This window comes from Lontra canadensis, unplaced genomic scaffold (assembly GCF_010015895.1).
Source record: "Lontra canadensis isolate GAN:19392208 unplaced genomic scaffold, GSC_riverotter_1.0 scaffold14, whole genome shotgun sequence".
Classification (NCBI taxonomy): Eukaryota; Metazoa; Chordata; class Mammalia; order Carnivora; family Mustelidae; genus Lontra; species Lontra canadensis.
The window spans coordinates 24,668,490-24,696,023 of NW_022631008.1; the positions used below are offsets into that span (position 1 = coordinate 24,668,490).

The following is a 27,534-nucleotide window of genomic DNA, read 5'->3' on the forward strand; positions in this document are numbered from 1 at the left end:
TCTGCAGCAGTTATTTCTGAGGAACCATTTGAGAGTAAACTGCAGACATCATAATCCATTACCACTAAGCACTTTGGTGTGCGTTCCCTAAGAACATTCTCTTATTCAACCACAGAACAAGGACCAAATACAGGACATTTACATTGATGTACAGTCCGTATTCAACTTTAACAGTCGTCCTTTAAGACTTTTTAAAAATTGGAATCTAATTAAGAATCAAGCTCTGCCTTGTTGTGTCTTTGATCTTCAATTTAGAACACTCTTCCTGATGTTTTGCCATTCAAGATGCTGACAATTTTAACCACTGAAGGCCAGATATTTGAGATACATTATACATTTGAGTTTGTCTGTTTCCTCTTAACCAGCTGCATGTCCTGCATTTCTGGCAGGAATGTGCCTAATGGCTGGAATGCTGAAATCTGTCTCAGCACATCACATCAGAAAGACATGATGTCAGTTTGTCCTGTTACTGAATCACCTGATTAAGGTTAAGTTAGCCAGATTTCTCCAGTGTAAAGATACCTTTTTTCCTTCTTTACAATAAGTCTTTTTCTTATTCTTGTACTTGCCCTTATAATAAAATTTAGTGCCATTTGGAATTTATCCACCTAAATTTAAAGCTTAAGAATGGTCAGAGCATAAAGTGAATTCTGCTTCTTGGAGAAATTCACATTTTTAGGTGAAGTTATATGCCTGACTTTAACCATAAAGAGATGAGCTTACTGGACTACCAAATAATAGCACCAACATACAGATATGTTAAGGACATTTGGTTCACAATTTGACTTAGTAAAGAGATTGAGAAGAGGATTGATAGTCTATGTGGCTAAAATGAAGCCTTAGGATAATACTTGTACTTGCCTAAGGAGAAATTCAGGGTGATTCTCAAGCTTCTGTGTATCTTGTTTTTTCAATTGCAAGAGGAAAATGTATTTTGCAGAGCACACGAAAAGGTAACGGACTAATTATACAAGACACCTAGTATATTCAGAAAACTCGAAAAGAGTGTAAGACTAAAAACTTGAAGAAAACTATTCAGTATTGTCTTTTATGTTATAATAATACACCAGAAACAAAACCCCGAAGGGATGAAACGTGATGTCTGTATGCCTGTACTGCACGACTGCTATCTAGTGGTGAGCACGGCATAACCTACAGACACGGTCAGTCATTAAGCCGCACACCTGAAACTAACATAACATTGCTGCAATCGCACGCAAATATAAAAAATTTTAAACCCTACCATTTATATAAAAGAGAAACCAGCCATGTCCCAGAAGGTATTACTAATGGCACAGAGTAAAATCGTCAGAAATCCAAACAGATACTACACACTATAGAGCAAAGTTTTGAAACCATGGTACAGACCACTATTTTAGAAAATAAGTGCTCCTTTCACATGTAAGAGGAAAGTGTCACACTGGTCTCCAAAAACCTGCGGCTGACACACTTCCACAGGCTAACCTATTCAAAGTCAGCAGCTCACAGATACCCTATATGTAACCTGATGATCACTGACAGCCAAAGAGAAAACCAAGCCTCAAAATGTGATCACATGACTATAGCTCAACAACAGATAGTAGAAAAATGTTTACTAGGTGTTTCTAGTATTTCTTCAGATAGTGTCATGTATACATTTGAGAAAAGAGACTGGCAACAACATCAAAAGTGTACTCAATAGACCATACTCTATTTAACCAATCCTAAGAGATGTAAATGGATGCCTCACTCCTGCTCTCATTAAACGGCTGCATTTCTCCAAATATCTACATCTAGAGATAAAGGATAAGCTGAGAAGTGCTTAAGCTATTACCTCCCCCGTCAGTACTTTTGATACTTGTTTTACCCCATCTGGAACAGCATGAATAACTGCAGATATGGTTTATAACCTAGATGAACTCTAAATATGGCTGGGGAGAAGTCATTTAAGCGAAGAATAAGCTTTTTAGTCCAGAGAACCTTTGAAATGTAGATTGTCAGTAAGCCAAGGTATTTAGTTTAGTTTCTTTCTTTCAAAAAAAAAAAAAAAAAAAAAAGGACATGGCTTTCCAGTGATACAATTTCCCATTATTTTAAAAGAAGTATCCTTTTTTTTTTAATTGAAGTATAGCTGACATACAGTATGATATTAGTTTCAGGTGTACCACATGAAAGAAGTATTCTTTACAGCATAATATCCAAAACAGTAGAGAAGAAATTATCTAGACTGCTTTAATGCATAAATCAAGTAATTCCATATACTTTTTCTACTTTGACCATATTCTTCATTTGTGAATTGACAACAAGACTCATTTGTGAGCCCATGAAAGGTTTTCGCCTTTAAGGAAACCACAGTAATAATTCTACTGTAAAGAAAAACTGGCTCCTCATAGTTCATGAATGTTTATATCATCCCATACAGGCTTCTGAAAGAAAACTGCTTATTCATAGTCTGTGACCTTTTGTGAACTATTTTAAAAGTGCAAAACTATTTTCTGTATCTTCCTAACTTGCCTCATGGTGAGAACTGTCTCAAGAGTTGTAAACACCCCCCATTCCCACATATCCCAAGTGCCACAACCTACAGAATCTCATTCGCATTAGTCTGAGGTGGAACCCGGACATCGGGGTTTTTAAGCAATTCTAAGGGGCAGCCAGGGTTGAGAATCAATGCCCCAGAACCCCGGCCCTACACCTACTAACTGTGAGACAGGGAAAGGGAGCTAGGGAATCTGCATGATGACCCCGTCATTTCAGTTTAGCCAAGATAATTACAGGCCATGATATTTTACCTCTTCAAGGATAGTGATTTGGAACTAACTCTTATGACACTAACTGGAAATGGGATGCAAAGTCATTGTAGGTAAAACTAAACGGGGAAACCAGCGGAAGAATATTAGTTAAGAACCTACTCAGTAAGTGTATTCTGAACAACTATATACGCAGCATCAGGCACATGCCGACTACAGGGACCTAAATAGGATCTCCCCCTTGAGAGCTATGCACGGCATGAAGCTGGAAGGTGGGAGGGATTAAAGAAGTAGAGTAGAAATAAAACAATTTAAGGGGCACCCGGCTGGCTCAGTCTGTGGAACATGCAACTCTAAATCCTGGGGCTGTGAGTTCATGCCCCAAGCTGGGTGCAGATTACTTAAAAATTAAAAAATCTTAAAAAAAACCCACACCAATATACATATGAAAAACACATTAGGTTAAGTTTGCATGATAGGCTCATAAAAAGTATCCTTACAATTCAAAAAATTAGAACAGTAATACACATTCCTTTCTAGATATTTCATTTTGATACATATCCTTTCAGACTTCTATATATACAACTTCTATTTTTATTAAATATGTTAGGAGAGTCTCATTTGTATCATTAACAGGATTATAGACAGACGCTATCTACATGAGAGGTGGTTCAATACAATGATGAAGCACACAGCTCTGGAATCAGACAATCTGGTTTTAATCCCAGCTCCTGCATTAACCAGCTACCTCACCCTTGGCAAAATGCTATGGAAGAGAGAGTTAGATGAAGCCTTGATACAGATCCAGGGAATTTATATACTTTCCTTAAGACAAACCCCTGAAGGTGAAATTACTGAGCCAAAGGCTATGAATGCTAATGCTTCACAATGGCCTCAAGGGAGGCTACTTCACTAGAATGAGGGGGTCTGGAACTGGAGCAGGTGGTTACTTTGGTTACCTGCAGTAAATCACGCTTTCTGTATCCTTTCCCCTACCGACTCAGCCATGTAACAACCTTTGATAAATGGTACATTACCAAGTATTTGTGAATTGAGGCTTGTCCTCTTGGAGCATCTGTTCACGAAAAGACATTCTCTCTTGGAACCCAGACACTATTCTGTTAGAAGTCCAGCTATTCACATGAAGGAAAACTCAGGACCTGATCAACAGCCCCAGCTGAACTCCCAGTTGGTGCCAGCACCAACCTGCCAGCCAGCCAGCCATATGACTGAATCATCTTGGAAATAAATCCTCCAGCCCCAGTCAAGGTGCTCCGGCAGATATCAAGGAAAACACAGATAAACTGTTCCTTCTAAGACGTGACCAGACGGCTGAATTGTGATAAAGTGAATGTTAGTTGTTTTAAGACACCAACTTTTGGGGTTGTCTATTACATAGTAAAAGATAACTGAATGAGTAACCTGACTTTGGTAGAATTATGCTAAACAAAAAGCACACAGAGAGGACAGTATTTCATATATAAAAACATGGTACTTAGTAAGTGTATAGACTTCTTTATTTTTAACACTTTGCTCTTAACTTTTTTGCTTCCTTACTACCTCCTGACTATGTTCTGAGCAGCTGAGATTCCCAGAAAATCTAAAACAGTTCATTGATTATGGATTATTTAATTATGGAAGTGTTTTTCCATAATTTAAGCAGGTGATAAAATGAACTGAAAATTTTCTACTCTAGACAAAAGCAAGGTCCTAAAATAAGTTGTAATTTAAGTTGCTTTCTCTGCACTAACGTGATAAACCTTTAAGAATAGAGTATGAAATAACTGGCCACCTACATTATAAAAGAATGAAACCGACGTGTTTCTTCAAAGTATGAAATAGTACCTGGGACACAAAAACAAGAGGGTACTTACCGAGTCTTAATTCTTTAAGACCTGAGTAATGCTTCTGTTAATAAAGTCTCTTCTCTTCTTGTGAGAGTGACTAGCGATAATAAGACCACCAGACAACGACATTAAATACTATATCCATGAGACTGGCAGCAGTGTCATTACAATACTTCATTCCTTCCATAAAGCCCCACAAAGAGTGATTACCGTTCTTATAACCCAAAAGTACTCAAATCACTAACACAAAATCCTTTTACTAGACACAGTAAGTAACTCTCTTAAGAACCCCCATAATAAACCACTGGAAAAAGCACAGGTCACAAGTTACAACCTGTCATCAAAGATTTCAATCATTAATAATTAAGTCAGTAATATTAAAAAAATTTCTTGCCAGCAGACTGTCTTTAACTATTAAGTGTTTGCGGTAGGGCTGCAGAGCAAGGTATTCTGGGTTCTGTCCCTCATAATTTAAGTTCATTTCTGAGTACTTAGTCTAGCCTCTTTTCTCCTCATACTTTCCCTCCCTTACCCTCTCCTCTGAGTTGTAAAGTTTCTAAGAAAAGGAAATCATTCCAGATCCTTCACCTCTAGCCCCCAAACTATCTGGAAGTGTGGGAAATATATTTTAAGTCATGACACTTATAAATATTAATTATGAATCTCATAAGCCACTGATGTTACTTAGAATGCTAAGAACCATACAGAATAAAAGTATTAACTGGGAATCCACCACAAACACTGGCTAAATATATGGACATGGTCCCTGATTGGCAGACTTTATACAGACAAGGATAGGTAAGGTTAAGGAGAGGGAAATTAAGGATACTAGAATACAATGGGGCAAATTTCTGTAAGATGGTACCCAATCTGGGGAGTGCGTTATTGTAACACAGACATGTATATACAACCTTTTAAGCTTAGAGGCTTTAAGGCTCATTAAAATTTTTTCTGAGGCTCCTGGGTGGCTCAGTAGGTTGAGACTTCACCTCTTGGTTTCTGCTCAGGTCCTAATCTCAGGGTGCTGGGATCAAGCCCTGCATCAGGCTCTGTGCTCAGTGGGGAGTCTGCTTCTCTTCCTCTGCCCTTCCTCAGCTCTCTCTCTCAGATAAATAAGTAAATCTTTAAAAAAAAAAAATTACTTTTGGGGCACCCGGGTGGCTCAGTCATTAAGCCATTAAGCCTTCGGCTCAGGTCATGATCCCAGGGTCCTCAGATCGAGCTCTGCATTGGAATCCCTGCCCAGCGGGAAGCCTGTTTCTCCTTCTCCTACTCCCCCTGTTTGTGTTCCCTCTCTTGCTGTGTCTGTCTCTATCAAATAAATCAATAAACTTAAAAAAAAAAAAAAGGTTACCTTCCTTCTCTGAGTTGCATCATCTTTAAAATGAAGACACTGTCATTTACCTCAGTAATTAAAGAGGAACTTTTATTACTTCAAACATATTATCACTTATCGGATATTGAGTGTAGGACAAGTATCATGCCACATTTTTTCAAAATTTTTACATAAATTCTAGTTAGGTAACATACAGTCCAATATTGGTTTCAGGAGCAGATCAGTGATTCATCGTTTACATAGAACACCTACTGCTCATCATAACAAGTGCCCTCCTTAATGCCCATCGCCTTTTAGCCCACCCCCCTCCTACCTCCCTCCATCAACCCTCAGTTTGTTCTCTACCTTTAGAGTATCTATGGTTTCCTTCTCTCTTTAATGGTCCCCCTTCCCGTATGTTCATCTGTTTTGTTTTTTAAATTCTACGTATGAGTGAAATCACACAGTATGTCTTTTTCTGACTTATTTTGCTTAGCATAATACATTCCTGCTCCATCCATGTAACTGCAAATGGTGAGAGTCCATTCTTTTTGATGGCTAAGTAATATTCCATTGTATGTGTATGTATGTATACGTGTGTGTTTGTATACCACTTCTTTATCCATTTATCAGTCTATGGATATTTGGGCTCTCTCCATAGTTTAGCTATTATAGATAACGCTGCTATAAACATTGGGGTACACGTACCCCTTCAAATCAGTATTTTTGTATCCTTTGCATAAATACCTAGTAATGCAATTACTAGATCGTAGTTTCTATTTTTAACTTTTGAGGAACCTCCATACTATTCTCCAGAATGGCTGCACCAGTTTGCTTTCTCACCCAACAGTGCAAGAGGGTTCCCCTTTCTTCGCATCTTTGCCAGCACCTGCTGTTTCCTGTGTTGTTAATTTTAGCCATTCTGACAGGTGTGAGGTGGTATCTCAATGTGGTTTGGATTTGTACTTCCCTGATGATGAATGATGTTTAGCATTTTTTCACATGTTTGTTGGCCATCAGGATGTCTTCTTTGGAAAAAAGTGTCTACTCATGTCTTCTGCCCATTTCTTAACTGGATTATTTGGGTCTTTTGGGGTTTTGAGTTTGGTAAGTTCTTTATATATTTTGGATACTAAAGATATGTCATTTGCAAATATCTTCTCCCATTCTGTAGGCTAGCTTTTATTTTTTTAAATTTTTTATTTTTTTAAAGATTTTATTTATTTATTTGACAGAGAGAGAGAGAAATCACAAGTGGGCAGAGAGGCAGGCAGAGAGGAAGGGAAGCAGGCTCCCTGCTAAGCAGAGAGCCCGATGCGGGGCTTGATCCCAGAACCCTGGGATCATGACCTGAGCCGAAGGCAGAGGCTTTAACCCACTGAGCCACCCAGGCGCCCCTTTTTATTTTATTTTTTTTTAAGATTTTATTTATTTGACAGACAGAGATCACAAGTAGGAAGAGAGGCAGGCAGAGAGAGAGGGGGAAGCAGGCTTCCTGCTGAACAGAAAGCCCGATGTGGGGCTCGATCCCAGAACTCTGGGATCATGACCTGAGCCGAAGGCAGAGGTTTTAACCCACTGAGCCACCCAGATGCCCCGTAGCTTTTAGTTTTGGTTGATTCCTTCACTGTGCAAAAGCTGTCTATCTTGATGAAGTCCCAATAGTTCATTTTTGCTTTTGTTTCTCTTGCCTCCAGAGATGTGCCTAGTAAGAAGTTGCTATGGCCATCAGAAGTTGCTGCCTGTGTTCTCCACAATTTGGATGGTTTCCTATCTCATATTTAGGTCTTTCATCTATTTTGAATTTATTTTAACGTAAGAAAGTGGGTCTAGTTTCATTCTTCTGTATATTGCTGTTCAGTTTTCCTAACAGCATATGTTTAAGGAATTGCCTTTTTCCACTGGATATTCTATCTTTTGTCGAAGATTAGTTGACCATATAGCTGTGGGTTCATTTCTGGGTTTTCTATTCTGTTCCACTAATCCACATGCCTGTTTTTGTGTCAGTACCATACTATTTTGATGATGACAGCTCTGTAACACAGCTTAAAGTCCAGAATCATGATGCCTCCAGTTTTGTTTTTTCTTTTTCAGGACTGCTTTGGCTGTTAGTCTTCCACAGTTTCATACAAATTTTTCCATACAAACTGTTCCAGCTCTGTGAAGAATGCTGGTGGTATTTTGACAAGTATTGCATTTAATGTGTAGACTGCTTTGGGCAGTATAGCCACATGTCGCATTTTATCCTCTGAAGTTTCATTTTATGGCTGAAGAAACTCAAAAAGCAGAGTGAGGTAACTTGCTTAGGGTCATATGCATACAAATAGGCAGGGAGAGAGAGAGAGTGGTTTTTTTTTTTTTCAAGTTCAAAGTTCATGATCCTAAGGCATACTATGGTTACAGTACCTGATCCAAAGCAGATGTTATATAAAGCTTTAAAAACCCCACTAAGCACTTAATATCTAAACAACTACTATGTGCAAGAAGCTAAGTAGTATTTGATCAAGAGGCCTTTAAAAACATTTAAACATTGCACAAAGAGTGCTCCTGAGCAGATAGAAATTAACATTAAAAGCATAATAATATTAGTAAGACTTCTTCAATACATAAAACCTCAAAAAAAGATAGAATGCAAAACAGTAAGGGTGGGAGCTGCTGGAATGGTGAAGAGCTAAGTAAAACATCTCCGACTCCCTCGCCCCAAATCAATGATAAAACCAGACAAACATGTCAAAAACAACCATATCAGGATTCTGAAAATTGGCTGAAGACATATAACAAATCGAAAAGCATCTATTCAAGAAAAAAACAGTGAACCTCAGATAAGAGTGGAAGTCTGTGGTGTTTTAACCACCACCCACCAGCTCCGTCACTGGTAGTTTCACCAGTGTGGGACAAAACCAGCATCATCATTGCTAGACGGGGATAAGTGATTAAGAGAAAAATGCAGAAAAGTTCCATATGCAGGGGGTATTGTTGAGAACAATAATGATCTTGGTTGCAAACCATGGAGAAGGCCAAAACTGCAGCAAGCCAATGGTTCCAAGACTGACTAGGGCAAGAAACAAATGGGTACACCTGACAGAAACTCAGCAGAGATGTCCTGAGAATGGCACAACCACGATGGGCCTTAGTAAGTTATCCCTGGTGGTCTGAGAGGCTGTGTGCCTGCACAAAGCTGCTGCATGCAGGCCTAGGAAAGACTGGCAAGGACCCTACTCATCTATGTATCCCTGGCTGTAAGGTCTTTCACAGATACGGAAGAGTCACGGACGTGAGAAGACTTGGCACAAACCAGAAGCTGGAATTTGTAAATTGCTTATGCTTTGAATTCATTCCCAACCTACAAATAAATTCACTGTCAAAGGGCAGAGGCCTTAATGGCTCAACATGCTTATGTAGAACCTCCGACTCAGTCACTGGCTAACCACACTAAGCTATGCTAATCCAAGAGTGACCCTTAGGAAACTAGGCTTAAGAAACAAGAACTGGGGGGAAAAAATCAGAGATATTGGCAATAGCACACCACAGACTTTGTGCAGGCAGGTCCTTAAAAAATATATAGAAACAGACCCTGTCCTGTGTGGGAGAGGCAAAAGGTGACAGAATTCATGAGTCTCTAAAATATATTATCTAAGGGGTGCCTGGGTGGTTCAGTTGGTTAAGTGTCTGACTTCTGCTTGGGTGATGATCTTAGGGTCCCAGGACTGAGCCCCATGTTGGGCTCTGTGCTCAGAGGGGAGTCTGCTGCTTCTTCTTCCTCTGCCCCTCCCCCTGTTCGTGCTTGCTCATGCTCACAAATATTTAAAAATAAAAAAAAAAAATAGTCTAAAATGTTCAAACAAAATAAAAGGTTCAGCTTAACAAAAAAGTATTATGAAACATGCAAAGAAACAGGAGCGTGCATTCTACATTCAGGGAAAAAATTGTTTTCAATAGAAACTATCTCTGAAGAGGCTCAGCTGTTGGACTTAGCTGACAAGGATTCCAAGGCTTTCAAAGCTATCATGATAAATATGCTCAAATAACTAAAAGAAATCATGCTTAAAGGATTCAAGGAAAAGTATGTTGACAATGACTCAAGGAACAGAGCACCTCAACAAAAAAAGATTATAAAGAAGACCCAAGTTGGGGTGCCTGGGTGGCTCAGGGGGTTAAGCCTCTGCCTTCAGCTCGGATCATGATCTCAGGGTCCTGGGATCGAGCCCCACATCAGGCTCTCTTGCTCAGCAGGGAGCCTGCTTCCCCTTCTCTCTCTGCCTGCCTCTCTGCCTACTTGTGCTCTCTCTCTCTGTGTCAAATAAATAAATAAAATCTTAAAAAAAAAAAAAAAAAAAAAGAAGACCCAAGTTGGAATTCTGAAGTTGAAAGTGTAATAACTGGGGCACCCGGCTGGTTCAGTCAGTGGAGCACGCAACTTTCTCATCCTCAGGATTGTGAGTACAAGTCCCAGTCTGGGTGTGGAGATTATTTAAAAGTAAAATCTTAAAAATAAAAAAAGAGAGAAAAGTGACAACTGAAATGAAAAATTCACTGGAGGGGCTCAACAGATTTGAGCTGGCAGACAAGAGAAATCAGCAAATGACAGATCAATAGAAATTGTTCATTCTGAAGAACAAAAAAAATAGAACAGAGCCTTAGAAACCTGTGAGAGTCTGTCACAGATACCAACACACAAGTAATGAGAGTCTGACAATAAAAGGAAAAAATAAATAAATAATGACTGAAGACTTCCCAAATTTGACTAAAATCTTTATACATCACATTCAAGAAGCTCCATGAATTCCAAGCAGGAGAAACATAAACACATCCATACCTACACACATCATGGTGAAACTATTAAAAGCCAAAGACAACTAGAAATCTTAAAAATGGCAACCAGAAAAATGACTCATCATAGATAGGGAGACACACAAGATTAATAGCTGACTTCTCCCCTTAAATACAAACTAGGAAGCATTGGAATATCCATAAAGCTGAAAGAAAAATACAACAAAGTCTATAAATTCAGTGATAGACAGCAATCTGACATGCACCTGTCCCAATTCCCACCCCTCCCATATGAGTGGTACACACCTCCCATGAGCGTGTGGGTGAGACCCACAAATATGATGGATGTCACTTTCATGATTAAGTTACACTGTATGGCAAAGATGAAGCACTTTTGCAGATAAAGTCCCTAATCCATCTTTGCGTTCCTCGAGAGTTTTTTAACTCGACTTGACTTAATCAGGTGAGCCAATTAAAAAGAGAACTTCGGTTCCCCTGAAATCAAGATTTTTTCCCACTGGCCTTGAAGAGGAAGGCCACTATAAATTTTATAGCTACAAGAAAATGAATTCTCCCAACAACCATGTAAGCATGGAAAGAATCCCAGGCCTCACATGAGACCACAACCCAGATCAAACCTTGACTGTAGATCTTAAGACCTGAGCAAATGGCACAGCTAAGCCAAGCCCAGATTTCTGACTTACAGAAACAGTGAGGTAGTACTTTAAGGTGCTACATTTACAATAATTTTTTATGCACTAATAGAAAACTAATATATCCAGCGAAGCTATCCTTCAAAAATAAAGAGAAGGGGTACCTTGGGCTCAGTCGTGAAGCGTCCAACTCTTGATCTCAGCTCAGGTCTTGATCTCAGGGTTGTGAGTTCAAGCCCCACACTGGGCTCCAGACTGGGCATGAAGCCTACTTAATACATACATACATACGAAATAAACTGTTCCCAGAGGAACAGAGACTGCAAGAATTTATAATAAGATCTGCCTTATAAGAAACACTAAAGAAAGCCCTTCAGGGGTGCCTGGATGGCTCAGTCGGTTAAGCAACTACCTTCGGCTCAGGTCATGATCCCAGGATCCTGGGATCAAGCCCCATGTCAGGTTCCCCGCTCAGCCTGCTTCTCCCTCTCCTTCCTGCTTGTGCTGTCTCTCACTATCTCTTTCTCTCTCAAATAAATATCTTTAAGAAAAAAAAGAAAAAAAGAAAAAAAAAAAAAAAGCCCTTCAGGCTCAAAAGAAATGACAACAGATGGTTAATGGGATCCACATGAAGAAATAAGAGCAGTAGTAAAGGTAATTACACAGTAAATGTATAAATGTGTTTTTCTCTTCTCTTAGATCATTAAAAAGACAACTGCATAAAACAATTATAAACCTCTACTGTTACCCTAGTACTATGTCAAGATATAATACACATGACAATATAAAACAAAGGAAGGGGGAGGAACTGGCTATATTTGGAGCAAAGTTTCTATATTTTACTGGAATTAAGTTAGCATTAAAGTGAATCACACTGTGATTGTAAATTTCTAGCTCAAACACTAGTAATTTAAAGAAGAATTTTAAAAGGCCTTAGGAATTAAAATGGTATATTAAAAATATCTATTTAATTCAAAAAAAGCAGTAAAGGAGGAATAGAAAAACAATGAGATATAATAAGTATTAAGAAGTACACTTGTGGGGCACCTGGGTGGCTCAGTTGGTTAAGCATATGACTCTTGATTTTGGCTCAGGTGATGATCTCAGGGTTCTAAGACCTGTTCCTGCGCTGGGCATGGAGCCTATCTGAGATTCTCTCTCACCTTGCCCTCTGCCCCTCCCACCCAGCTCATGCTTTCTCTCAAAAAAATAAATAAATAAATAAATAAATAAATAAAAAGGGGCACCTGGGCAGCACAGTCAGCTAAAAGTCTGACTTGCTTTTGGCTCAGGTCTTGATTTCAACGTTGTGAGATCAAACCCTGTGTGTTGGGTTCTGCACTCTGCACAGAGTCTGCTTGAGATTCTCTCTCCCTCTTCCTATGCCCCTTCCACTTGTGCGTGCTCTCTAAGATAAGTAGTAAAATAAGTAAATCTTAAAAATAAATAAATTAAATTAAATAAAAAAGAAGTGCACTTGTGATGAGCAGTGGGTGATGTATTGCTGGATCACAGTATTGCACACCTAAAACTAACATTAACATGGTATACATTAACTAACCAGAATTAAAATAAAAGCTTTAAAAAAGAAAAAAGTATCAAATGGCAGAAATAAACCCATCACTCCAATAATTCCATTAAACATATAACTATTAAACATTTCAATCAAAAGACAGAGATTGTCAGTCTGGATTTAAAAAAAAAGATTACCATTATATCCTGTCCATGAGAGTCACATTTAACATTCAAAAACAAATACAGGTTAAAAGCGAAGGATGGAAAATGATATAGCCTACAAATAATCACAAAAAAGCTTGAGTGACTATATTAATAACAAATAAAATAAACTTTAAAAATTTTTAAAAATATTGGGGCGCCTGGGTGGCTCAGTGGGTTAAGCTGCTGCCTTCGGCTTGGGTCATGATCTCAGGGTCCTGGGATCGAGTCCCACATTGGGCTCTCTGCTTGGCAGGGAGCCTGCTTCCCCCTCTCTCTCTCTCTCTCTCTGCCTGCCTCTCTGCCTACTTGTGGTCTCTCTCTCTCAAATAAATAAATTTAAAAAAAATCTAAAAAAAATTTTTTTTAAAAATATTTTATTTATTTTTAGAGAGCGAGAGAGGGCCTGTGAGAGTAGGGGGAGGAGCAGGGGCAGCGGTGGGGATGGGGGGTGGGAGAGTGCAGAGAATAGGGAGCCAGAGAGAGAACTGAAGCAGACTCTGTGCTGACCATAGAACACGACCTGGCGATCATGACTTGAGCTGAAACCAAGAGACAGTTGCTTAACCAAGTGAGCCACCCTGGCACCTCTAAAATAGACTTTAAGCCAAGATAAATGGGTAAGGACAGAGATTCTTGTTAAAAGGTCATGAAGAGGAGTGCCTAGGTGGCTCAGTGGGTTAAGGCCTCTGCCTTCAGCTCAGGCCATGATCTCAGGGTCCTGGGATTGAGGCCCGAGCCCCACACTGGCTCTCTGCTCAGCAGGGAGCCTGCTTCCCCCTCTTTCTCTGCCTGCCTGCCTTTCTGCCTTCATGTGATCTCTGTCAAATAAGTAAATAAAATCTTTAAAAAAAAGGGGTGGGGGGCGCCTGGGTGGCTCAGTGGGTTAAAGCCTCTGCCTTCGGCTCGGGTCATGATCCCAGAGTCCTGGGATCGAGCCCCGCGTCGGGCTCTCTGCTCGGTGGGGAGTCTGCTTCCCCCCTCTCTCTCTGCCTGCTTCTCTGCCTACTTGTGATTTCTGTCTGTCAAATAAATAAATAAAAATCTTAAAAAAAGGGGGGGGTGTCATGAAAAACTGCTTTCCTTCCCTGCTTTGGTAACTTCAAAGAAAACATTACATTAACTTATACAACTGCTCCTCCTCCATTATTTGTTTCCATTTTTTTAAGAAGATTTCTTTCTTTATTTATTTGATAGAGAGGGAGACAGCAAGAGCAGGAAACAAGCAGGGCGAGTGGGAGAGGGAGAAGCAGGCTCCCCACCAGGCAGGGAGCCTGATGTAGGGCTTGATCTCAGGACCCTGGGATCATGACCTGAGCTGAAGGCCAGACACTTAATGACCGAGCCACCCAGGCGCCCGTTTTCATGTTTTATTTTTATGTGATAAAACACACATAAAATTTACCATTATATGTCACAGAGTATACATTTTTAAATGTACAGAATTCTGAACCATTAAGTACATTCACACTGTTGTACAACCATCACTACCATCCACTGTCACATTTAAATAATATACTCTGCAATAGTATAAGAGATTCTATGTAGTTTTTATTTTTCCTTAAGAACATTTCAATGATATATTAGAGAGTTTGGGAGAAAAAATACAAGTCTGGTCATGTAGGTCAGAAAACCAATCCTTTACTAAAATCAGTACCTTCTTTTCTCTTTTTTTAAAGTAATCTCTACACTCAACGTGGGGCTCAAACTAACAATCCTGAAATCAAGAGTCACATGCTCTAGCGACTGAGCCAGTCCGGTGCCTTCTTCTCTTTTTTGATAATGCAATAGAAAGCTAAAGCCAACTCAGTAATTAAATAATAGCAACAGCTAATATTAAATGAGATAGGAACCCTGAGGAACACTGAGATCAAGACCTGAGCTGAGATCAAGAGTTAGACGCTTAATTGGGCCACTCAGGCGTCCCAAATGAGATTTATCAAAGTGCGTTATAATCGGAATTTAATGTCCTCTGCTGAGTTGCTTTTCATTTGCCTACAGGAGAATTTAGTCGTTAACATTTAATCTAGCAGATTTTCCTGAGGCCTTTATTAAGAACCCTTGAGGAAGTGGGGCAGGAAGGGATTTGGGGAAGCATTTCCTCTTCTACTGGCCACAGCAAGACCTGTAAGAGATCCAACTTCTGTGGAGAACAGGAAATTACTTCAGGGGCCTGAGCTAAATACCACCGGAAGGCCCAGTGCTCTCAACAGACCTGAAGGCAACTGTAATTGAAACCTATTGAAACCACACATATTTTACACGTACCTGTACAACACTGAAGAGAAGTAAGATTCTATACACTCTGAAAGGCACCATTTACTCTTATCCCAGTTCTCTTTGGTTAAGCTACAGTTTAACTATAGTTTCCAAACTTGTGCTCAATTTCCTAATGCATTAAAATTATCCTATAAAGAAAGAAAGTCTCTAACCTTTGACTGGATTAAGAAATTTTCTCTATCTTAATCAGCAGAGAACAGGGTGTGTGTGTCAGCGCATGCTGGGGAGTTTCGCCCAAGGGTAACAGTGAACAGACTGTGAGTGACCAATGACTGGAAACAACAGAGAGATGGGGCAAAAAGGTTACAGAAACTCAAAGGAAAAAGCTCTGATACAATGGTCCCTTTATATATGACACATACTGTATATTCAAGCCCAATTATCACTTGTAATGAACTAAAGACAAGTCAAACAAGTCAACTTTAATCCCAAGGAAATAGATGTCTGGTAGCTTCTATCTAACACCTCAATTTAAATAGCCTCTTATGACTAATGGCTACTGTATTAGAACAGTTTTAGACAAAGGCCTATCAAATGTTCTAGAGAAAAGCAAACCAAAGAACATATACTTTCTAAATAACCCACTGAATAGTATTCATAACTAATAGCCTACTCCAACCTATAAATACTTTAATTTTATGAATGTGTTACCAGATTTTATAGTTAAAATCCTTCTTCTACAATGCTTCCTTAGCTTTGACATTCTTGAACTTTTTTCATATAGAAATTCTGGGTGCCTTACGTATTTGATACATATAGTTTATATACCTCATAGCCTTTTAAGGTTGGATTCTTAAAATCTATCCTGTCATAAATGGATCTGGATATTTTAAAAGAACAGCCAGTTCCTGCTCATTATAAATAAGTGCCTGAGGCTAACGTGCTGGTTTCTTTCCAAAATAGAAATCCAAGGGGAAAAAAAAAATGTAACATCAGAAGAAATTGTGTAGTTATACATTTATTGCCTGAAATACTTAAATGTTAGACTTTGAGACCTAGAATCACAAGATGCAGAACTCAGAAGTATTTTTCTCCCAATGTGTGCTATGAATATAAGATACTATTGCTTCCAAGAACTTGCCTAGAATTATGGAGGGTCAAAGGCCCAATAATAAAGAATTATACCTTTTCTAAGCTAAATTTTAACCAAGAGCCAATAATCCACAGTATTCATCACAAAGTATACATAATTTTACATCTGTCTAGTCTCAGAAGTTGCCCCCTCTCATATAAGAGCACCAGATAACAGCAAGGATAAACAACCCTATTAAAGATTATACGGTTCTTTCTCTTATACCCAGTTTTTTAAAAAGATTTTATTTATTTTAGAGAGAGAGAGCAAGCAAGAGCAGAAGAGCATGGGGGAGGAAAAGCAGACTCCCCACTGAGCAGGGAGCCAGATATGGAGCTCAATCCCAGGACCTTGGGATCATGACTTGAGCCAAAGGCAGACATTCAACCACCTGATCCACTCAGGTGCCCGGGAAATGACTTTTAGTAAAAGGGTACAGTCATTCTTATTAATTTCCTATTGCTGCTGTAACAAATTATCACAAACTTAGTAGCTTAAAACACAAATTTATTGCCTTAAGTTGTGGAAGTCTTCCAATAAATCTACAAAAACAGGGAAGCCCACAGCTTGCTCACTCCTGCTCTAGATCTATTAGTGTCTTTTTTTTTAAATCTATTAGTGTCTTAATAATGTTCTCAGTGGGGTGCCTGGCTCAGTAGGTTGGGCTTCTGAATCCTGATTTCAGCTCAGGTCATGATCTCAGGGCAGGGCAGCGAGATCAAGCCCCAGGTCCAGCTCCACACTCAGTAGGGAGTTGGCTTTGTGTCTTTCTCTCTCTCCCTCTGCCCTTTCCCCTGCTCCTTGCTCTCTCTCTTTCCAAATAAATAAATAAATCTTAAAAAAAAAAAAAGTTCTCAGGTTACACAATATGGGAGGCATCTCTGGCTATAAATACATTTATTTAAGATTTTATTTATTTAAGAGAAAGAGAGAGAGTATATGTGCACACTCACACAAGTGAAAGCTTAAGGGAGAGAGGGAGAAAATCTCCAGCAGACTCTGCACTGAGCACAGAGCCAGACACAGAGCTCTATCCCACAACCCTGAGGTCATGACCTAAGCTGAAACCAAGGGTCAGATGCTCAATGAACTGAGCTACCCAGGCACCCCTGGGTATAAACTTAAATAAAGGCCTGACAATACATAATACATGTCTAGCCAACAAGACTTTTATCTACTTCTGTTTCCACTTCAAGATAACGAATAATGTCAAGGCAAAAGAGGAGTGAGATGCAAAGAAATGGATGTAAGGAGAGGAGATTTGAGACTCCTCTCCTCCTCTGTATGGATCAAAATTCCCAAATTTACTATCCCACAAGGCAGGAGTGGGAAAAAAACAGAAAGCAAACAATCTATAGGTGGCAAGTGTGGAAATAATTTAAGGAAATCCAAGCAAACAGAGATGTTACATCAGTGATAAAATCAAAGTCTAGAGCACAAAGAATTAGGAAGTGCCCGTTCCGATACTGCTAGACACAAAATAATTTTATGAAAATTATTTCAAGTCTTCTATGATTTTCTGGTAAGAGACAATGATCTCACTTACTCTGGTATCTCAAATTATATACTCTATCATTCAATACCATCAATTAAAATGCTGGTCCCAAGTAAAACTGCCTCCATAGTTTTAAACAGCCATGGAAGGAGGAAAAAAAAAAGATTAATCATGTATTTTCAACACCTCTAATCCAACCCCAATCCCATGGTATACCTCTATCAGATATGCCATGTCTTAACAATAGTCTTTCTCAACTTATCGAAATTAATTCTCAGGAAGAAATCAAAACTCATTCACATTTAAGATTGTCACAACTGGGGCACCTGGGTAGCTCAGTTGGTTAAGCATTTGCGTTTGGCTCAGGTTGGGGTTCTGGGATCCCTGGCTCCCTGCTCAGTGCGGAGTCCGCTTCTCCCTCTCCCACTGGCCCTCCCACTCATGCTAATAAAATAAACAAAAAATCTTTAAAAAAAAAGATTGTCAGAACTAATGAGAACTCAATTTTATTTCTTACCCACCTTCCTCTAAACTTTGAAATCAGACATCAGCAAAAAAATAAAGAATTAAGAGAGATGATCAGAATGTTGCTAAAGCCACACCCTAGAAGGGCTGATCCCAATCCTTCTTTATTGTGCTAAAGCAAAGAAAGAACAGTGTCTGTTCTTCCTTTCTTCACATGGCTGAAGATGTGACTAAATTCCCAGCTTCTTTTTGAGGAAAAGGGCAATGGGGCAGGAATACATTTTCCCCTTGGCTAGAAGACGGACGTGATGCTGGGAGCTGACAGTCAAGCCAGGGTAACAGCCCAAGATTGCCTCTGAAACCTGTCATGTGAAAAAATAAAGACTCTACTGTTGAAGACTCTGTGAGAACAGCCCAAACTGTATCCTGATACCACCTTTCTTGAAAGTTACATCATATGTCACATTTTACTACCATGTCAAAATTCCTAGGTTCTAAATATTTCTTTAAGGATGTAAAACTCTGGTTGAACGCGTTAGGTCATTAACTATGAAATCAGTAAACAGCCACACTGAGATTATAGTGTTGCTTTTCTTGGACACCATCTCTCTTATCTGATGTTCAAAAAACTGCTGGCTCTGCTTACATGAAAGCAGCACAATATGGTAAATCATCTAAGTACATAAAAACAACAGTTCAAACTTTTTTTTTTTCTTTTTTGGTAAGCATGATTATGAAGGTGAAGACAGGAAAATTTCCATTGCAAAGAATCACCAAGACTGCTGAAAGTTAAACTTTTCCACTTTAAAGGTACAGTGTGGCAATACTAACAAAATATAAGAATTTCTTTCTTGGGACACATGGGTGGCTGAGTCAGCTAAGTATCCAACTTTAGATTTCAGCTCAGGTCATGATCTCAGGGTTGTGAGATGAGCCCCACACTGGGCTCCGCCCTGGGTATGGAGACTGCTTAATTAAGATTCTCTCTCTCCCAGGACACCTGGGTGGCTCAATCGGTTAAGCATCTGCCTTCGGCTTGGATCATGGTCCCACAGTCCTGAGATCAAGTCCCACATCAAGCTCCTTGCTTGGCAAGGACCCTGGCTCTCCCCCTACTGTGCTCTCTTACAAGTAAGTACACAAATTCTTTAAAACAAAACAAAACAAAACAAAAGATTGTCTCTCTGCCTCCCCACCTGGGCTCATGTGCACACTCAAAATAATAATAATAATAATTTCTTTCTTAGATGGATATATATATTTTCCTAACTCCTGGCTTACCTCCCTGATTCTTACATGGGGACACAGTACAAGTGGCAAAAACAACTGTCTTGGCTGAATACACCCATGGCCTCCCCTCATTCTGAAAAAGCTAAGCTATACAGGTTGTTACACTTTCAGCTAGTATCTAAATTACCTCCCCTCCAAAACCAGTTTTCTATCTTTGGCAAATGTCATTGGTTTTCCTCTCCACTCTCAGATCTCTAATCTGCTTTTTTGTTCTGGTTGGCTGATTTGTTTCTATTTATTTACTTAGAATTTGCCTTTCTAAATCACATCTAACTACCAACCACTGTGGTTCCATATATTTTTTTCATACTTCTCAGAGACAGAGAGCATGGTGCAACCAGGAATGACCCTTCCTGTGTATCAGTAAAGTGTCCTTGCTAGGGTGCTTTTTTTTTTTTTTAAGATTTTATTTATTTATTTGACAAAGAGAGACAGAGTGGAAGGGAGAGAGCAAGAGCCAGGCAGAGAGGCAGAGGGAGAGGGAGAAGCAGACTCCTCTCGGGGCAGGGAGCCCGACACAGGGCTCAATCCCAGGAACCCTGGGATCATGACCTGAGCCGAAGGCAGAAGCTTAACCCACTGAGCCACCCAGGTACCTCAGGAAATGACAGTTTAAGAAGCACTCTAGCTGGGCTTCCTGTTCAGCGAGGAGTATGCTTCTCCCTCTTTCTCTCCCCCTGGCTCATGCTCTCTCCATCATTCATTCTCCCAAGATAAAATAAATAAAATCATAAAAATAAAGAAACTACCATTTCCCAAATCCCACTTCTGCCCAATGAAAGAAGACAATGGTTTCAAAAGCTCCCCAGGAGAATGTTCAATAGAGGCTCTGAAGGTCAGAAAATGTAGATCAAATCGCAGTTTTGCCATTTAATACCCATGACTTTGGGCAAGTTACTTAACCTTCCTAAACGTCATTATTCATAATGTCCACTACATGGAAGTGCAGTGCCAGGTGTTAAATAAGGGTGATTATGACAGTCCCTGTCCTCTAGGAGCTTATAGTGGAAGATACAAGAACTAAAGGAAGCCACAAATAAGCAAATAAATTTAATCCTCATAGGGCTACAAGGCTATACAGGAAGGAAATCCAATCTAAATCCAAGGATCAGCAAAATCTCTAAAAAAATGATAGCAAGGGGGTACCTGGGTGGGCCAGTTACCCCTGTGCCTACGGTACAGCCTGCCATTCCCCCCCTGCTTGTGCTCTCTCGCTTTCTCTGACAAAGAAAAATCTTTAAAGATAAAATAAATAAATAACTTTATTTTTTAAAGTGATCTCTACACCCAATGTGGGGCTCAAACTCACAACCCCAAGATCAAGTGTCACACGCTTCGCCAACCAAGCTAGCCGGGCGCCCCAGGAAGATGGTTTTTAATGGCGGAGGAAGTATATAGACACGAGAGGCCTGGATAAAAGAGAATTCAGCTTATTCAGGAGGTACAGGCAGCTCAACAGGCCTGGAACAAAAAGCAAGAATGAGGAAGGGACCAAAGATGAGGATCAGATCAACAGGGACCCCAGCTTTTACATCAGCAAAACAGGAATATTCCCTATTCTCTTCAGTTACCTCAAAGACCGTGTTATATATATACAGCAGTGCTCGCTTCAGCAGCACATACACTAAAATTGGAACGATACAGAGACTAGCATGGCCCCTGCACAAGGATGACACGCAAATTCATGAAACGCTCCATATTTTATAGACACATACGTAGAGCACAGCGCCTTGAATAGAAGCAGCACTGAAGCGCTAAGTCCCCTCTTCAGCTTCAACACACACAGAAAAAAAGGCCTTTTAGAACATCACCCGCCAGTCAGTCAACAACGTGTTCCCTCCAGGTCTCATCAGAGCACAGAATTTAACAGCAAGCTCTCTGCAGCTGCTCGCCTCTCCTGGGTGCGTCTTACCCACTATGCATTACTGAAGACTCAACTCAGGTCTCAAGAGTACCAACCCTGGGATTTCCTTCCAATGTTCAGACACCCGAGGGTGCCCCAAAACGAGCTGCAGACAACAAAGGTTTTAATGTCCTGTTTTAAATTAAATGAACTGCAGCTGTGAAGCAATTCTGAACCAGGACCAGACTACTTCCAATCTAACCCCGGCTGTGACACTAGTCAGATAATTTACTTTGGGTGAGAGACAACGGTTTGTGCTTTCGTTCCCTAAAGTACTATAATGAACAATATAGAACAGTCCCTTGTAGCCCAATATAGCAGGACTACTTTTTAACTGTCACTGCTTCCCTCCCCCATCTTAAGGCATGGATTAGGTAAGAACCTTGAAAGCTAGTGACATACCCATCCTTCATGGAGATCCCGGAAGCCAGCTGTAGCCACCAGCAAAGATGCGTATCAGACATCTCATGGCCAGTTGATAAAGCTACATAGATTCTGCAGATGTCCTTTGGCATAAAACACCTTGATCTTTAAAACATCATTAAAAAAATATATCTGGGACCTTTACTAAAACATTCTTATAAATACTGATAGCAAGTCTAAGAATTTCTTTCTTTCTTTTTTTTTAAGATTTTATTTATTTGACAGAGATCACACGCAGGCCGCGAGGCAGGCAGGCAGAGGGAGAGGAGGAAGCAGGCTCCCCACCCAGCAGAGAGCCCAATGCGGGGCTTGATCCAGGACCCTGTGATCATGACCTGAGCGGAAGGCAGAGGCCAACCCGCTGAGCCACCCAGGCACCCCGAAGAATGTATTTCTTAGTTTCCAACCCCGATATTAATAACTTCCAATTTAAAATGAGAGGACTCACACAGAATAAAATCACCAATACGGGTTTAGAATGGAAAACTGTCAAAATGCTACTTTTACTAACCATCTTTCTTGTCCAAATGTTTATCAGACTTACGGCGCCTGGGTGGCACAGTCAGTTAAGCATCCACTCTTGGTTTCGGCTCCAGTCCTGATTCAGGCTTCAGACTAAGCGTGCTGTCTACCTGAGTTTCTCTTCTCTCTCTGCCCCTCATCCCCCACCCCCACGCACTCTCTCTAAAATAAATATATAAAATCTTAATTAAAAAAAAAATATGGCTGGGTGGCTCAGTCTGTTATGTGTCTACCTTTCACTCTGGTCATGATCCCAGGGTCCTGGGATCAAGTCCCACATACGGCTCTCTGCTCAGCAGAAAGTCGGCTTCTCCCTTTTCTTTCTCCCTTTGCTCCTCCACCTGCTCATGTTCTCTCTCTCCATCAAATAAATAAATAAAATCTTTAAAAAAAAAGTTGATTAAACTTTAGTATTCAGCTTTGTATTTTAATAAGCCTCAATTTTAAAAGGCTACTTCTGTAACTATGTGAGGAGTTGCATGTTAGCTAATCTTATTGTGGTAATCATTTCAAAATATATGCACATAAAAAATCACTTTGCTATACAGTTTTAATACCTTGTATATCAACCGTATCTCAATAAAACGGTAAGAATACTATTATAATCACAGGAAATGTGCAACCTTAAAATATGAAGTATTCTATTAAATATTTTTGGGCTTAATATGAAATTTACCACCTTCCAAATGACATCACAACTTTCTACATGGAATCACACAAAATAATAAAAACTTCAAACAAACAAAAAAGCTCCTTGAACAAGATGGCTTCTTTTATGCTACATCTGCCGCAATGAAAGTATACTTCCATGACAAGAAAATCTAACAATTTTAGTAACTCAACTGCACAGTAACTCAGAAAGTGTAGTTAGTTGATCACTGCCTTTTAAATTAGAACCTATCTGTTTTTAGAAGGAGGTAACTTTTGAAAGCTTAGTATATGTACCAGTCAATGCTAAAGAGATTTACATACATTATCTCATTTAGTCCTATGAGTACATGCTATTGCTAGCATACCTATTTTACAGAGGGGAAATGGAGTTTAGATTGGGGACCTTACTCTGCTTATAATCTATTCATTGAACTTAGAGCTCAAGAAAGATCCTTAACTTCCCTCTTGTTTGAAACAACTGTCTCTAGTTACAATAGTAGATCTGAACTAACTTCAAATCCCCAGAAAATTAAGGTGGCATTATGGTACAAACTTCAAAAATAGTGACTGAGTTTCTCCTTTAAACTTCTCTTTAATATGCCAAAATAGTTCTAAACCCCGAGCTTTCCTAAACCTTTCATCATTTATGGTGCTCTCTGCTGTACCTACCCATTAGAACAATTTTTAAAAACATTAACACTGTACCAATTATTTTCAAAAGCCCAGAGATACTAATCAAGTGATCCTAATAGTCTTAAACACTACCCTCAAACCGAAAGATAAATGGAGACTGGGAAACTTCCATTCTAAAGTACCACTATCTAGATAAAATTACTTTGTGAATTAGAGTAATTTCAATCAGATTCTATAAAATTGAACACTTTTCTCAAGACCAGAATTAGAAAGTAACTATAAGATAGTTTAAGGTCCCAAACTCCACATGGCAATTCAGTAGCAAAGGGCAGGCAATAGGGGCTAGGGAGAGAAGCAACAGTTTAGAAAGTAGTAATAAATAAAATTACAAAATGACTTAACTATTCATCTTCCTGGTCATTTTACCTTAACACAAGACTGTAATTCTCTAAAAAATCATATGCTACTTAAATAAGACCTACTGTCTTACTATAAGGTGTTCTGAATTTTAAGTTAACACACCACATATTAAGAAAAACTCCAATGTCATTTCACAACCATTAGAAACTCAATTACACTTTTTTTGGGATACCTGCATTTATGACTAATACCATCATTAACACACAAAAAAACTGTTTTATATAATACAAACCAATGCAGGTGTATTCTTTGTTCATTCCATAACTTATTAACCACTCTTAAAAAGGATTATTCTTAAAAATGTAAATGATCATACCATAAACACTATTTTTAAAGTGTCCCATCAGCTATGCAGTAATCAAGTATCAGATGTATTTTTAAATGATTAAATTATAATACAATGCATTTAATACAATGCATTCAGCAAGATAAACACGAAGTTATTAAATGGAGGAAGTGGAAGCAGAAGATTCTGCTTCAGTTGTAGGACAGGAAGTACTAACTATGGAAGTTTAGAAACAGGAATACCAACTTCTGTTTTAGCACAAAAAATAAAAGGAAAACATGGTGGTAAATTAGGGTAAAAGAGGAAGTTCTTTTTAGTGAACATTCTGCCATATATTTTAAAATCATTCCAAAAGTTAAAAAAAAAAAAAAGGGGCGGGGGGGGCGCTTACTCTTTCACTAGGCTTATGTGGTAAAACACTTCCTTGACTATACAGGAGCCTGGATTTTTTCACAAAACTGCGTATGGCTCACAGTTTACAAATCCGTAGGGACACTAGGGTGACTTGGAACATAAACTTTGGTTTCACATTTTAAAGTCTGATTATTAAAATTCTTTTAGCAACACATATTTTTTAAATGCATAAATTTCACAATATGAATATACTTAGCACTACTGAACTGTACACTTAAAAATGGTGAAGATGGCAAATTATAGGTTGTTTTTTAACCATATGCACAAAAAAATGCACAAGCTAATGAGAAATTACTCCACTTAAATATTAATAGTAACTTGTTATGTAAATTTCGATTACTGTAAAGTGAAATTCTTAATTTTTAGTAAAATTTGTTGCCGTTTTTAACAGCTAGATTCATTTCATGTCATTAACTTTTAAAGATACTTTCATACATAAAGGTCTTTAATCCTGAACTACAGTGAAAGTGAAGCACTATTTTCAATTAGCATCTTTCAAATCATCTGAATTACTTATTGCTATCAAATACCAGCTACGAAATTATGAGTGTGTTTCTACTTCATCTGATTCCTTCATTCAGTTAAGTGCAAATCTCGAAATTAAGAGAGCAAGATCCCTAAGTGAATAGGCTTTCTTAAAAGCAGTTGTAGTTTTGGATTGTGAGGTAGAGAACACTCGCCACACCTCAGCCTGTAGCACGATGGTGGCCCAGAAGGCTAAGGTCTATCACTGTTCTCTCCAGGCTCAGCCCTGCCAAATTGGTCAGGCTTTTATGAACACCCACTAGATTTTGTTCCGAGAAGTGTACAACCTGGTCAGTTTGGTAGCTCGGGAAGGGCCTGGAACAACCAACCAGCTTGGCTCGGCCACCTTTAGGAAAAGTCTCCAGCTCAAGAAGACTGGGAAAACTTCAACTTTGCGCAAACCCCCTTTCTCAGTCAGATCTAGTTCCCCTCCCGATGAAGCACTGTGTTCTCGAAAGATCTACACCTTTCCAACTCAAATGTCATTCCCAGATCAGCTGCTTGAGGGGCAAACGGCGCTCAACCCACGCCCTCTTCTTCGAGCACCTTCTCCACATACCAGGGCTGGGCTCAGCTCACTCTGCAGACCCCTTGTAAGCCCTAGAGGAAGCGGGGCTCTGGCCCAAGACCCCGCCCGGGGACAAGGCTGCCCGACCGAGTCAGCCGGGGGCTCCCGGCCTGGGCGGCTGCAGCCGCCGGAGGGGACCACTCGTGGGTTGGCTGGGGGAGACCACGGACGGCGGGAGGGGTCTCTCCGAAGGGGAGAAAGACAGCCTCACCTTGACCCTGATTTCGTAGGTGGTGAAGCGGCCCCGGCCGACCCCCACCGTCTGAGGGTTGCTCACATCGATCTCGAGGAAGTTGCTGGGGGGCCCATAGGCATCATTCAGGTTCTGCGGCTTGGTGATCAGCCTCCGGGTGTCCGCCACGGTCTCCGCCATTTCTCTACTGCAGCCGCCGCCGCCGCGGACTCCCTCCGCCCCCTCCGCGTTCCACCGACGCCGCCGCTGCTGCCCGCCGCGGGGACACCGGGCTCGCGCACAGCGGTCGCGAAGCGAACGAGCACGTAGGACGGGCGTTCACCCCGCACGCGAAGCTCCTCCCTGCGTCTCTCCGGCTTCCGCCTCTTGTGCCCCGGCGAGAAACAGCTGACTTGCCAGGACGCCGCGCCCTGGGCCGGGGAGGCCCAGCTGAGGCCGCGGAGGGCGACTGAGGGCGAGGCGGACGCGGGGCAAAGGCGGTCACCGGGCAAAGGCGGTCACGGGGCTTGTAGTCGTGAACAGGTTCCGGCCAGACTACAGTGCCCACAATGCACCGGGCGAGCGCGTCGCCGCCAGGATGAGGCCGAGGTGCGGCCGGACCTAGGGGTCCGAGGGTAGACGCTTCCTTTCTCTCTGCAGCCGCCTGGGCCTGGAGCGGTGGGAGAAAGCACGGAGATGATCTTCGCGGTCTAGGGGGCTGCGAGAACAAAAGTTAAACGGCTAGATTTGGGGGATTTGCCCGCAGTCGAAATGAAACTCCAGCTAACTCTGCGTCAGCCTACCACCCGTTTTACTGTGAACCACTGACAACGCCTTTCTAGATAACCATTAACATGCCTCACATTCTGATTTTGACATCATCGTGACAGTTTGACCAGACGCGTATCTAGATTGATAAATGGTAGGTGATTAAGTAGGAGAGTGGAATACGGACAAAGATCTTGCCAGATCACAGCACTAAGGTCAAACCATTTGGAGACTGTTGGGCTCTCGAAAACAAAATAACGTAGTTAAGTGGGCTGAAACCTGCCTTTAACGACCTATGTTTGGGTAAACTGCAACTTTCTTCCCTCATTTCCCACAAAGTTCCAGTAAGTTTAAAAAAAAAAAAAAAAGAAAAAAGAAGGAAAAGTGGTAAACATATTTCTACAGCATTTTATTTTTTTTAAAGATTTGTATTTATTTATTTGACAGAGATCACAAGTAGGCAGAGAGGCAGGCAGAGAGAGAGAAGGAAGCAGGCTCTCCACGGAGCAGAAAGCCGGATGTGGGGCTCCATCCCAGAACCCTGGGATCATGACCTGAGCCAAAGGCATAGGCTTTAACCCACTGAGCCACCTAGGCGCCCCTCTACAGCATTTTAA

At 40.4% G+C, this 27,534-nt stretch overlaps 1 protein-coding gene and 1 non-coding gene across 3 annotated transcripts in view; one reads left to right on the plus strand and one right to left on the minus strand.

Moving 5' to 3' along the window:
- Positions 1–26,601, minus strand: part of SNX3 (sorting nexin 3) — a 43,451-nt gene extending 16,850 nt beyond the window's left edge. Inside the window, exon 1 of one of the 2 annotated variants that reach the window (XM_032858263.1) lies at positions 26,255–26,601. In XM_032858263.1, coding sequence (XP_032714154.1) covers positions 26,255–26,350 — 96 coding nt within the window. In that variant the 5' untranslated portion in view covers positions 26,351–26,601. Of the gene's footprint in view, positions 1–26,188 lie in introns of both variants that reach the window. The other variant, XM_032858262.1, reaches the window with a different exon arrangement.
- On the plus strand, positions 21,233–21,336 carry LOC116868235. Its single transcript, XR_004382778.1, has one exon. It is a non-coding gene; the product is annotated as a U6 spliceosomal RNA (small nuclear RNA).
- Positions 26,602–27,534: the final 933 nt, after the last annotated feature.